General features: G+C 28.4%; 1 protein-coding gene across 1 annotated transcript; it reads right to left on the reverse strand.

Moving 5' to 3' along the window:
• Positions 1–10,161: 10,161 nt before the first annotated feature.
• Positions 10,162–13,217, reverse strand: LOC114418738 (squamosa promoter-binding-like protein 8). Its single transcript, XM_028384222.1, has 4 exons — positions 12,829–13,217; positions 11,956–12,699; positions 10,997–11,136; positions 10,162–10,622 (listed from the first exon to the last, which is right to left on the reverse strand). Exons 2-4 carry the CDS (start codon positions 12,687–12,689, stop codon positions 10,480–10,482), a joined length of 1,017 nt encoding a protein of 338 aa, XP_028240023.1. The 5' UTR covers positions 12,690–12,699; positions 12,829–13,217; the 3' UTR covers positions 10,162–10,479.
• Positions 13,218–13,499: the final 282 nt, after the last annotated feature.

Raw genomic sequence — 13,499 nt, forward strand, 5'->3', positions numbered from 1 at the left:
AGTCGGGATCTGTGTGTTAATATTTTTAGGCAATTCGTGAATAGGTCATAATTATACTATGAAGTTGCACGTGGCGAAGTTGAAAATGAGTAATTATAAATCCATTTTTTATTTTCTCTCACTTTATTTTCTTCTTAATTTTTTTTATTATATTATTACATCTGCTATTTTTCCCTTTTTTCTTTTTATTTCTCTTATCTACATATTCATACATTCTAAAACGAGGCGTGCATTATCATAATTAACTCTCTGGAGAACAAAGAAGGTGGCAAGACCTCATGCTCAACTTGGTCAAAATTAACGTAAATGTGAATTTTTTTTCCTGCGAATAATGCAAATCAAAGCTAGAAGGTTTCATATTCTAAGGAAGTTTCACTTTGGCGCGCAAATTGATTGAGTCTAGAGAAATCTTGACATTTCACATAGACGAAGGGTGTTCATGACTTTATTGTTATTGATGTTCCACTTTGGTTTCTAAAAGGAATTGTTCCACCCAATTTGCAAAGGCAGTTTAATGCGTATTTAAACATAAATCAAACTTTAAAACAGAATCTTTTAAAATATAACTAAAACAATTTATTAAAATTATTATAATTTTATTTGAATTTTCAGATTTTTTAGATGTAAAATTAATTATGAAATTACCATAATTAATTTTATTTAATATTTTCTATTAATCATTGATAAAATTAATCTATTTAATCTTCTTACATTGTTAATTTTAAATAAAATTTTCTTAATTTAGATTTTAAAACCTCCTTTTTCTAAGTCAAAATTATTGAAATTGTTAGTATTATTTTGTAATTAAGATTTTGAGAAGACAAAAAAATCACGTCCTCTTATTTAATTGATTAAGTACCTTCATTTGTGTATCATCTATATCACTTATATGATTTCTTCTAAAACATTCAATTTTAAAAGCAAATTTAGAAAGAAAGAAAAATAACATTAAAAAATTTGCAAAGCGTATTTGGATCTATTTGGTGGTAATCAAGATAGTTCTATGTCCTATTTTAAATATTAATTAGCTGTCATGCATCGACATGATATGATTATCTTATTGATTTTTTAAAATTAAGTAACTTATTTTTTTTAAGATCATTTGATCTAAGATCAACTTAGTTAAAAGCTTATAAACCATAAATTAAAAGCTAAAAAAACTAAAAAATTATAAGCTAATTAATTTAATTTGGGTTAAAGTAGCGTATAAGATTTCCAAAAGACTTACCAACACATTATTCAAAGGCTAATTAATACTTTTCTTTCTTTAAAAAATAGTACTACTTTCTTCCCATATGTTTGATACTTGTACCATACATTAAATAAGACATATTTTAAAAAAATATAATAATTAGACTTTCAAATTCTAAAACATCAAATATTTTAGAAAATAAATAGAAAAATAAAACATTAAAATAAAAGATATAAGAATGAAGTAGTATTAATAATAACAATAAGTGATTTATTTGAGTAATAAATATTTGAATCTCCTTAAACAACAAAGTCTAGAATTTGAGTTTAGTATGTGAATAAGATGATCTCAAATAGAGAATATTTATGGTCTAAATCATAAAATATTATTATCTCTGTTTCTTTTTATTTGTTGTTTAAGGTTTTTTGTAAAAATTAAGAAATATAATAAAAATATTTGATTCTATTAAATCATTTATGTGATTTTTCCTATTTTCTCACTCCACTATAAATATATGTGTAAATTAATTAAAGATTAAGAGACAAAGTAATGGTATAATTGATAAAATAGTAATTAGTGTGATCTTAAACTTTACAAACTATAGATAAATAAAAACATTTTTTCTTCCAAAATCCGACAATTAGAAGAGGGACAAAATAAGTAATAGTTAACAATAGAGAAAATTGCAAGAACCCCCTAAGGTTTGTTCTTATTACATCCAAGATATCCCTCTATAGAAAATCTCTTCCCTCCCCCATGTAAGAAAATTAAGAGATATCGAGTGTAATAATAACAATAGAGGTTTGTGTAGTTTACTCTTAACAAGATTTGTAAGAGTTTAAAGAAGGGATTTAGTGGCCTTATTCTAAATAGAGGCAAAATAAACTAAGCAGGTTTGCTTGGATCTATCCAACGAAATCTAGAGCTTGAATTTTGAATTTTGAATGAAATGTATGTATTTTTAGTTCAATTTGATTATGATCTAATTTGAACTTAATCCACAATAAAAAATAATTTTACACTATTATTCAAATATAAATTACTATATATGAAATGTTTGTTAAGTTTCAGCAATAATTATATTTTAAGGTAAAAATAACTATCATAAAATTCATATTAACAATAATTTTTTATTGGTTGATCACATAAAAGTATTTTACATTGTAATGCATAATTATTAAACTCTTAAATATTTACTATTCATGTTTTGTCACTTATTTTTTTCTGTGATTTTATTTTATTTTTTGGTTGGAGGAAATGTATGGGAGAGGAAGGAAGGGAAGGGGATAAATTATTTAAAATTTTAGTTGTTTAGTTCAATTTTTAGGAGAAGAATATAGAGAGGAGTCAACCCCCTACTGATCTGATTGTTGCTCCTCTTCAATAGTGGAAGACATGAAGGAGAGGAAATGAGGATTTAAAACATTTTAATTGAAATGTCAAAAATATTTTTACTTATATTTTGAAATTTAAAATTACAAATATACAAAAGTAAATTTATTTTTAAAATCTCTCTTCTCTTGTGAACCAAACAAGAATATAACTTCTTCTCTCTATTAAAATTCCTTCCCATTCTCTCAATCAAACATTTCGTTAAGGTCGTGGATGGCATTATAAGTCATGATTGTAACAAAATTCCAGTGGTTTTTGTTCTCACAGTCTGATTAACGATGCCTTGAGCAATAATAAATTTTAATTTAATTTTTATGCACGCGTAAAAATAAAATATGCTCAACCAATAAGAAATTATTGTTGTCATATTTAATTTTAAAATAATTATTATAAAATTTAATAAATTTATCATGTATTGTAATTTATAATTGAATTGCATCCATATACTATTTACTATTTAATTAGAACATCTCCAATATGAAGTATTTACATTAGTTGTTTAACTTTAAATAAAGTTGTTTAATTTTTTTGTCCACTGAAACAAATGATATGATGCTAAGCAATCATTACTAAACAAATTTATATCATAACTAAAATATTTTTTTAAATATTATAAAACCCGCAAAATTTAGTTAAGTATTCATTTTAACAATCTTAATATTAGAATAGATTTTTATGTAGAGTGTTTAAATTTATGTAAAATTATAAGACTCATAAAATTATAACAGGTAATGTAATATAGATGCTCTTAAAGGTTTTTAATCACAACATATTATATTACATACCCGAAATAAAGTTATTGTTTCTATCACTCTATTTTAAGAAAAAAAGAATATTGGCTAAAACCAAGGAATGGATAATACATTCTTCAACTCAAGCACACACGTTTGGTAGATAAATTGACTAAATTTTGTTTGTTTATATGAAAGCTCTATATATGGTAGAGCTTCTTTTTTTTATGAACAGTCATTTTGCTAATTTTCTTTTATATACTTCCGTTAGCAAAAACCATAATCAACATCATCAGCGCGGTTCAATGTCTATACAGGTAATTTATAATTTTATATATACTCATAACACGTTGCTATAATCTTGTAGAATTTTTTGTGAAAGTTATTTGCTATCTACCATGTCTAAAACTTTGGGTAATTATAGTAATATAGCGTGCAACTTACATAATTTACATTAGGCAATACGATTCGTACGTTAATAATTTGTAAGAAAAAAAAAAGCGAAAAAAAAGAACAAAAAGTTAAAGATGGTGTGAAGTATGTGAGCAAAAAATGTTAAAATTTTTGCTTATCTGACTTTTTCTTAGGTGAAATGCGTATCTTAATTTGACGAGAAAGAAAAATTGAATGAATAAATTGACTTAATAACATCTTAAACTGTTTTGAGCATGATTGTCATCAAACAGCTAGTGTAAAACGTTTATAAGGTTTGGCAGTTTAGATTGATCCAACATTAGCCTAATTTCGTACGAAGCTTCGTAGACAAAAAGCATCTTACATGACCAATGAAAATTTTGTTGCCGAGTTTGATTACTGCTTTAAACTTTTGTCACGACACAAAGTCTTAAGCACAAGCAAGGTTGATGGTGATATCTCACAATGTTTTTGTTGTTGGTGATCAACTAGCTTAGCTAGTGACTACAAAATAACGTGCTTTCATTCTTGTAAAGTGAAAAAATAGCAAAGAGTTCGAGCAAGTAAAGTAAACTAATGAAAGTGCTACGTGGCCCACCACATTTTTCATGGAAGGTTCATGGGAAGGAGACTTCTCATATTGTGGTGTGGTTTGGTTACTTCATGTAAACAAAGAAAGCCACCCACTTTGGTGCGAATAGCTTTCAAAGAATAACAACCAAGGAAACAACAACATGGCATTAGCATAATATAAAAGGCTTTTTAAAGATTTGAGCTTACGAAACCATTACATCGTTTGCTACGAAAAATATTAAACAAGTAGTGTGTAATAATGCTAGTGAATAGTTAACACCCATTCGGGGAAAAAATGTATGTTTTATCATGCATGCAACTCCTTATTAGAAAACGTATGTACCGCGTTATTGCACCGTGTGCATGGGGGAACCCGTTTCTTTTCCTTGTTTTTTCATGCATTTTTTTGAAAATTTGCTAAGCTATTGTTTTAAACAATGCTTTAGCAGCCATGTACTAAAAAAAATATGTATCACGGTGAAATAGGATGAATTGAAATAGTATTTTGTAAATATGTAATTATCTTAAATAAATTCATTATTTTTTTTATTTTTTTATTGTCCATAAAAAATAAGATGTTTTTTTTTGTTCTTTTATTATAATTTTTTTATCTCTAGTAGATCTCGAACTGAAAAGGTAATAGATTATTTTAATTAACTAATAATATTTTTGAGTTTGATTTTTTCCTGTGTAGTTGTGTTAAATATTCAATTTTTCATTAAATTATGATAAATTAGGAACTAACCAAAATAATAATAAAAAAAAACAATGAGTGAATTAATCACGGGTTGGGGTTTAGTTCACTAAGATTTAATTATTTTAAAGTATGCTAGTTATTTTTATAATATTGGTAGCGTTTTTAGAAGGATCCTAATTAATATTAGATTTCATTATACTAATGAGCATATGATTGAGCGGATAGATTAGTTGGCAAGAGACTATATTAATATGAAAGATTTCAAGATCAAGGGTCAGCCAGTTAATCTTACCTAACTTGGTATAGATCAATTAATTATATATCTAATGTGACATCCTGATGATACTGGTTATTTTATTCTCTAAAAATTATAGTAGTACCAGTGATTATTTATATGCTTCCAGTAAAGGGATAAAATCACATTAGTTTTAAAAGTTAGAGATATAAATAAATAAAACTCTAAATATTTGTTTTTTTTGTTCTTATAAAATTTCTTTTTTAAAAATAGTTCTTTGCAAAATTTATTTTTTTGGATTTGGTTCATGCTATTTATTTTAATCCTTGAAATATATTCATTTTTCATTTTATTTCTATAATATTGTTCATTTTAAATTAATCTCTTGAAAAAATATTTAATAGAGAATAAAAGCAAATGATCTACACTTTTCAAGAATATCGCATTAGACACTCTATTGTCAGCACAAATAAGAGTATAAGACCTTGGGATTGAAGTATAACTTTTAAAAATTATGTTACCTACTTAGTGGGTTAGAATTGATGTGGCAACAAAACACACCGTTCATAATTAATTTCATTGGATTAGAAAAAAAAATTGTCATTATTTGAGTCTGACTTAAATAAGTCACACCGATATAACTTATATATTATTCAATTATGTAATATTATATGATTTACATCGTCACAATAATTGATTTAATCAAATTTAATATAATATTATCTAATTAATTTTGTGTTTATCTAATCAATTTTGATAAAATATTATCTAATAAATTTTAAATTAATCAATTATAATTAAATGTTATCTAATAAATTTTAAAATTATCTAATAAAATAATATGATCTAACTATATATGACAAATTGATCTTATAATTATTTTTTATTCAACATTAAAATAAATATATTTTTATCAAAATTAGAGAAAATATATCTAATAAAATTTTGAAATATATTTATCTTGATTTTCTTTGTAGTAAACAAGTTAAAAAGGAAAATATTATCCATTTGATAGAAAAAAGTGTAAATATTTTTTTTAGTTCATAAAAATCATTTAAATATAATTAAGTTAATTAGAACAAGTATATCTTCATATTTAAAATTTAAATAAATTAATTATCACACATGTATATTTTTTAATCAAGGTAATTATATATATATATATATTTTTATAATAAAAGGAAGTATGAGAAAAAAATCTCATGAAATTTATCCAAATGTATTTATGTATAAACTTTCAACACTATAATAGTTAATTTAATTTATGATATTTCTCTTTATGTAATATTTTCATAATTAAATTATATTTAATAAATTAATATTAAAATATTTATTATATAATCATGTAAAAAAATATTTAATCTTATTTTATAAATATTAATTAACAAAATTTTCATATATAAAATTATTAAACATAGAAACAAAATATTATTTTATAATAAATATATTAAATAATTAGATTTGATTAATTTTTAATATAAACATTTTAACTACATAATATAAATATTTTCAAAAACATTATTTATTCATAAAATTATTTTATACGATTGCTAAGTAAAAATGAGTTTATAAGATTTTAAAATAAAAATAAATACTAGATTTTATATCTGTGAGATACTTGATTAAATTATAAATTTTAAAATTTATACTTAATATTTTTTTATTTAATAATATTTATTATATATATATAAATTTATTTTTTTTACAATATTTAGTATCATATTAAATATAACTACATTAAAATTGTGTAAAAAAATTAATTATATATTAAATATTTAGCATCATATTGAACATAATTACATTAAAATTATATAAAAAATTAATTACATTTTTTATTACATATTAATTATATTAAATTTAATTACATTAGAATTTTTATTAGTTATACTTGTTCTAATCTTGATAAAAGATATATTTGTTCTAATGTTGGATAAAAGATAATTATGAGATTAATTTATTATATATAATTAAATTATATTATTTTATTAGATAAATTTAAAATTTGTTAGATAATATTTAATTATGGTTGATTAATATAAAATTAATTATATAATATTTTATTAAATTTGATTAAATGATTTATTTAATATGATGATGTAAGTTACGTGACATTATGATTGGATAATATATAAGGCATGTTGATGTCATACTAAATTAATGACAAAAAAAATTCCAAAACCCTTTCAAGGTAAGAAACACCATATCAATCACCTAAATATCTATAGTTAGAAACTTTTTTCAAGGAACATAAAAAGAGAATTAGCAGAAGATCAAACCAAGTATAGATGGTTTTCTATTTTAATTAAGTACGAAGCCATGGGCTCAATTGCTCAAATACTTAAATATGTTTCGAACATACATAAAAAAAATGTTTCGAACACACTGATAATTAAATATATATGTTTGTGGATAGGCCACTAGCTACCACTACTACAGTGTAAGTAGTTCTAATTATTTTCTTACTAATGCCAATTACTTTCCCTAACAAAATGTACATTGAAACGGTAGCAATAATTCAAACTTCCAAAAAAGATTCACATATACTATATAAGTTTTAGAAAGAAAATAATCAATGCAATAAATTCGACCAAATACACATTTTTGTAGAATCTGAAAAAGAAAACAAAACTGTAGGCTCTACAAATAATTTGGCCACGCAACATGAAACTAAATTAATGTCAATGATGCATCTAATTAAGCTAAGCTTTCTCATCAAATCAAATACCATAACTAGATCTATAGCATGCACCCCTAAATGAATGAGCCAGCAGTGATTTAGGTCATTAATTAGGTAGGTAGATATTTTTACAGTAAGGGTTCACCGAATAGAGCATAATTTGTTGCCTATAATTGCGACAAAAGCTGTCTAGCTCCTCACACACAATTGCCTAATTTGATCAGAGTACTAAAAACTCAAAGAAACTCTCTCTTTCTCAAAAGAAAATTTAAAAAAATATATATATGAAATGCATGGCAGGGCCCTATTAATGATAATTTGATGTAACTTAGACCTTGATATAGCTACGTGTCTCTTCCCGTTTTTATTGTTTGCACTATCCAAATTAAAAAGCATGATGCGCCACATGGGTGGGTGACCTCAAACGCGTTAGACATCTTTAGGCACACCTCCATCCATCTGCCACTCATGAGTCATGACCATGTTGACACCAAACACATCCCCCACAAAACACCAGAATTAAATTTTTATATACTTCATAATTGTCACAGTTTCCACCAATTTTTATATATATGCACGTAAACTAAATTTTCTCAACTTTTTTTTATATAAATGAAAAAAGTTCAGTTATATTATATAGAAATGAGTCAGATTATAGATAGTACTGTTGATGAATAAAACAAATAGATAGTAACCTTGTATCATATAATGGTTTAGTTCCAAAAACACAACTTCTTTGATAAAATATCAATTTAGTTCCTCAACTATTATCCTTCTTGTTTTTTTAGGGAATTATCCTTCTTGTTACGTAGTTCCTAAAGTAATAAAATTATATAAATGTTTCCTTGAATATATATCAATTTAGTCCCAAAGTTTATATATATATATATATATATTAATAATCAATTTGAAAATATTTGAGAATTTACTTAACATAATTTCAAATATTTAAAGGGATTATTCATTTCTATTTATTTTAGATTTTATTTAAGAGAAAAAATAATACCTTAAGAATAGAATTAAAAAAAAATACTGGATAATTAAGGAGTATCAAGTGTTCACGATGTTAACTAATATGTATATATAACACATTCAAAAAATTTAATTTACAATAAATAATTAAGGCTAAAATATGTTTATGATCTTTAATAAACATTCAAATTTTTGTTTGCTTACTAATATTTTTTTTCCATTTTCGGTTACTAAGAAAACAAAAATTTTGATTTTTTTCACTTTTTTAGTTCCCGGTAAATAACAAATTTTGTGTTTGCTTGTTTCATGACAAAAAAGTATTCATTTATTATTGATTCCTTTAAAAAAATAACAAATGAAAAAAATTATCATGGAGCAAACAAATTTTTTTTATTAATTTATCAAGAATGAAAAAAATATTAAGAATAAAAAATAAAACTATTATTTTATTAAAGATTCAACGTAAATTTTTTTATCAGCAATATATACAAAATTCAGATATTTATTAAATATCTAAAATATATTTTAACCAATAATTAATAACATCTAATTACAAGGTTAATAGAAATCATGATAGTTCAGAACTATCTCATAACTTCAAATTGAAGGTGTATTTCACTTGTTTAAGAGAGAAAGAGGAGAGAGAAAGGTCCCATATGCAATCAAATGCTAAAATCACCTCAAAGATTAGGATATCCTCCCTCTACTTTGGTTTTGGTTTTTGGGTAGACCCAACCGGTAGGTACTTAACAAGGAATAGCCACACATGTATGATGACATTGTGTTTGTGTGTGAGAGAGAGAGAGAGAAATTAAAGAGAAAGCGAGAGCCAGAGAAAGAAAAGGGGCATCTGCAGGTTGATATATTGGAAACAATAACTGGGTTTAGTACAGCTATATAGCTTCCATAGAGGAGACAGCTTGACGGCTAGGGATTCCAATAAATGTTCCTAGCTACAAATTAACATTCAACTCTATTAGTTTTACCTTTTTTATTTTTATTTTTATATACTATATACTATAGGTTATTATACATGTTCATAATTCACATGATCCCTTCATTTTTCCGGAAAAATTCCAGGGCCAGACAAAAGGAAAATAATTCAATGCTCCAAAATGAATGTGTATAGGCCTGAACACCCGTGCTCCGCTGCAACAACCCCCCCAGAACCAAACAGGTCCTATTTCCGGGAAAATCCAAATTGAGGGGTCCAATTTTCCCTTCTACGGTTTACCATAACTAAATTTTACAGCAGTGAAAAAAAAGCTGAACAGATCATAAAAAGTAGGGGCCATTGGGCAGAATTCCATTTGTGCTATGGCTATCAGCTTGTACTAGTAGCACCCCAAAGGGGCCAATAATAATCAACAGTAAACAAATACTATTAAATACATATAGAAAATTAAGGGGAGGGATTAACATAGATGCTTTAAATCACAATTCGTACAAATTAATAACGCGAGATTAAGAGTTTGAAATTAAATTGGGAGTTACAAGTGGAAGTAGTAGTTCACTATATATTATTGTTGACGCTCCTCCGTTAATTTCTTGCAAATATTAATTAGCCATGCAAATTAAACTTCTCCAACGTGAACTCTACCCGCTTGAGAAAAACAGTGAGCTTGAAATCGATGAAGGGTTGTTTGTGCTTTGGTATGGCCTCTGCCGGAAATAATCCGGTGGCGACACTGCCACCGTCACCGACGATGAAGACTGAGCTCCGGAGTCCGGTGGAGATCCTGCCAAAGAAAAGTGCAAAATTTTTGCAAATAGAAAGGAAAATTATGAAAGAGAAAACCTTCATTCTCCATAAAATAAAAATTAAAAATTTGTAATAATAATTAATTAGTAACCCCTTGTCCAACACAAAATTTAATAAAATTGAGCTAGCTTCTACTAAGAAATTTAACTAGTGTGCATATAAAGTTTTAAACTCAAACTTTATTGTTAAGTAATTAATTTTTGGATAACAAGATAATTAAAGATAATTTGGCTCTTGATTAGTACTTATTTTATAACCCATGATAACAATTAGTAATAATTTACTAATTTAGTGGCGAGTGTCAGAATAATTAAGAAAGGGGAATTAAGAATTCAAGAGAGAAGGTTGTACTTGCAACATTATCCAAAGAAGGCTGAGATTTCTGAATTTCTTGAGTTGGTTGTTGAGTTTTTCTTCTGCGGCGATTATGATCTGCCAATCTCTTCCTGCAGCTACGTTTTCCGTTATCAAACTCAGAAAGAAGATGGAACCTGCACGTCAAAATCAAAAGAATAATAATTAAGTAAACACGTACCCTAAAAAAATAATTATTATTACTACAATAATAATTTAAAGTTTCTTGATGCAATGCACTACTATGCAGCGGTTTTTAATGGTACTAACTAAAAGGAGCAAAACGATGCAGTACGTAGGTTGCAAAACTGAAAATAGAGTAAGAGCAAACAAGAAACATGTTAGGGACGCAAATGCCCTCGGGATTTCCCCACGTACGGCAAACTCAATCATTATCAACACTCCCCCAAGGGCACTTTCGGCCTTTTCCACCCACACCTCCAAACCAAGGCTCCAAGATGATTGCAACAACAGCATTCTCTTTAATGCATATTTTTAACACTTTTTATTATTAATGAAAGGTGATAAAAATATTATAAAATCATTTATCAAGTAAAAAATAAGTCTCACACAAAAATTACACAATTTTTAATAAATTTGAATCATAAGTACAATGTGTTCAAAAAATTGCGGTGTAACATTTTTCGTGGACAAAACAAAACAACATTGTGTTGTGCAACTGCATGTTTGCATTCATAATTCAGTCGAAAATAGTCATCAAAATTAAGGATCTTTCTGTCATTTGAAAAGGCTTTCAATTTAATGAACATTTAATTTAAACTGAAAATTCAACCGGTTAGTCAGTATTGTGTTTTTTGTGTTCAAAGTGAAATAAAATAGCTCTACGGCAAGAAGCAAAGGTAGGTGTGTAAAAAGACGAAAGTGCCCCCGAGGGAGCTGAACTCAATGATTGATGCAATTTCCGACGGTGAGGAACAAACTAGCACCACCACAACCTGCTGCATTGCTGGCAGAATCGCTGAGTCAAGCCGGCGGCGATGACGGTGGCGGCTTTGGAGTGAAACTCGCACACCTTGTGGCGGCGGTGATAGTGCTTGGCTTGCGACAGATCAGCATTGCAACCCTCGGCCTGGCATCGCGGCGAGTTCGACGAGATAGTCGAACCCGGTTCCACGGGCCTAGACCGACGGTAGAGCCGGCTCACGAAGTCATCCTCAGAGGACGAGAAGTAAGTTCGTCCTCCGAGATTGAGTCCAATTCGTGAGCCGACAAAGTCCATGGGCCGACCGACTTCTTCAGACTTGGGGACAAGGAGAAGTCCGCCTGGCCCGGGTCCTGGCCCGGGCCCGTGTCCAGGCCCAGACCCAACAGCGTTGACGTGAGGCAGTGGGTCAAGGGAAAGCATGGAAGGGGGTGGGGGGTAGGACGTGTTCGACGCGCCATGGAAGGCGCGTGGGTCGAAGAAGGCGTGGTGATGGTGGTGGTGGTTCATGTGGTTATGGTGGTGGGGTTGCGGGTTGAAGTGGTGGTGGGTGAAATCCGCGGTGGTTGCCGCGGCAGTGGTGGCGGTGGAGTGCATTGGCGCGTGTAGGAAGTGGTCGGGGATGAGCGTGTGGGACGCGTAGTGGTCGAAGATTTGACGGTGGGTTTGGTCGGAGCCCGCGGCGGAGCTGTCTTCATTTCCGGTGAGCATTATCGTGGACGGGTTCCCCCATTCATAGTCCAACATGTCTCTTCAACTGAAAACAAAAGTGATAACTAAGTAATTAAGAAAGAAAGAACAATAAAAAATAAAGAAAAGAAAAACAAAAACATGGGTTTTGGTTTTTTAAGGAAGGGGTTTATGGAGAAGTGCTGTGTGTTGTTACCTGGGGGAGTTTTGAGAGTGAAGTGAAGAATATATGATATGATTGCAAAGAATAAAGCCCTAATTTGTTGAAGTTGTGATGTTAGACTTGGAATTCCATTTGCATCTTTCTTTCTATCTCACCACAATGGCGTGCACATTAAGTCTTTTTTTTATGACGTTGTGATTTTTTCTCTCTCACTCTCTATATCGCTCTGTGGGTGGTTTAAGACTTTGCCTCTTGCTAAACAGATGTGCGCTTAAAAGATCTCACTTTCACCCTCAAAAAGCTGAACCCTTTTGTCCCCTTCTCCATCTCTCTCTCTCTCTCTCTCTCTCTCTCTCTCTCTCTCTCTCTCTCTCTCGTGGTGAGTATGAGTGTGTGTTGTGTGACTGTGAGTGTGTGAGAGTTTGAGGGAAACTCAGTTTATGAAGCGGCTTCTGCAGACAGTGGGTAATTGGTGGGTGATCTGTACTCGGATATGTTACAACTTGAACGGAATTTACCTTTTCATCCGATCAATATTCACATTTTCACTATTTTAATTTGAAAAGATTATAAACAAAACTTTAGTACCGTATAACATTCGAACACCTAGAGTAACTAATATATTATTATTGTTCTAGTTTAATCAGATATTTTAAAATTAATTTTTAAATATACAAATATGTTAAATAATTAAAGAGAGGACT

The sequence above is a fragment of the Glycine soja genome, chromosome 7 (assembly GCF_004193775.1).
Source record: "Glycine soja cultivar W05 chromosome 7, ASM419377v2, whole genome shotgun sequence".
In the NCBI taxonomy this organism is placed as follows: Eukaryota; Viridiplantae; Streptophyta; class Magnoliopsida; order Fabales; family Fabaceae; genus Glycine; species Glycine soja.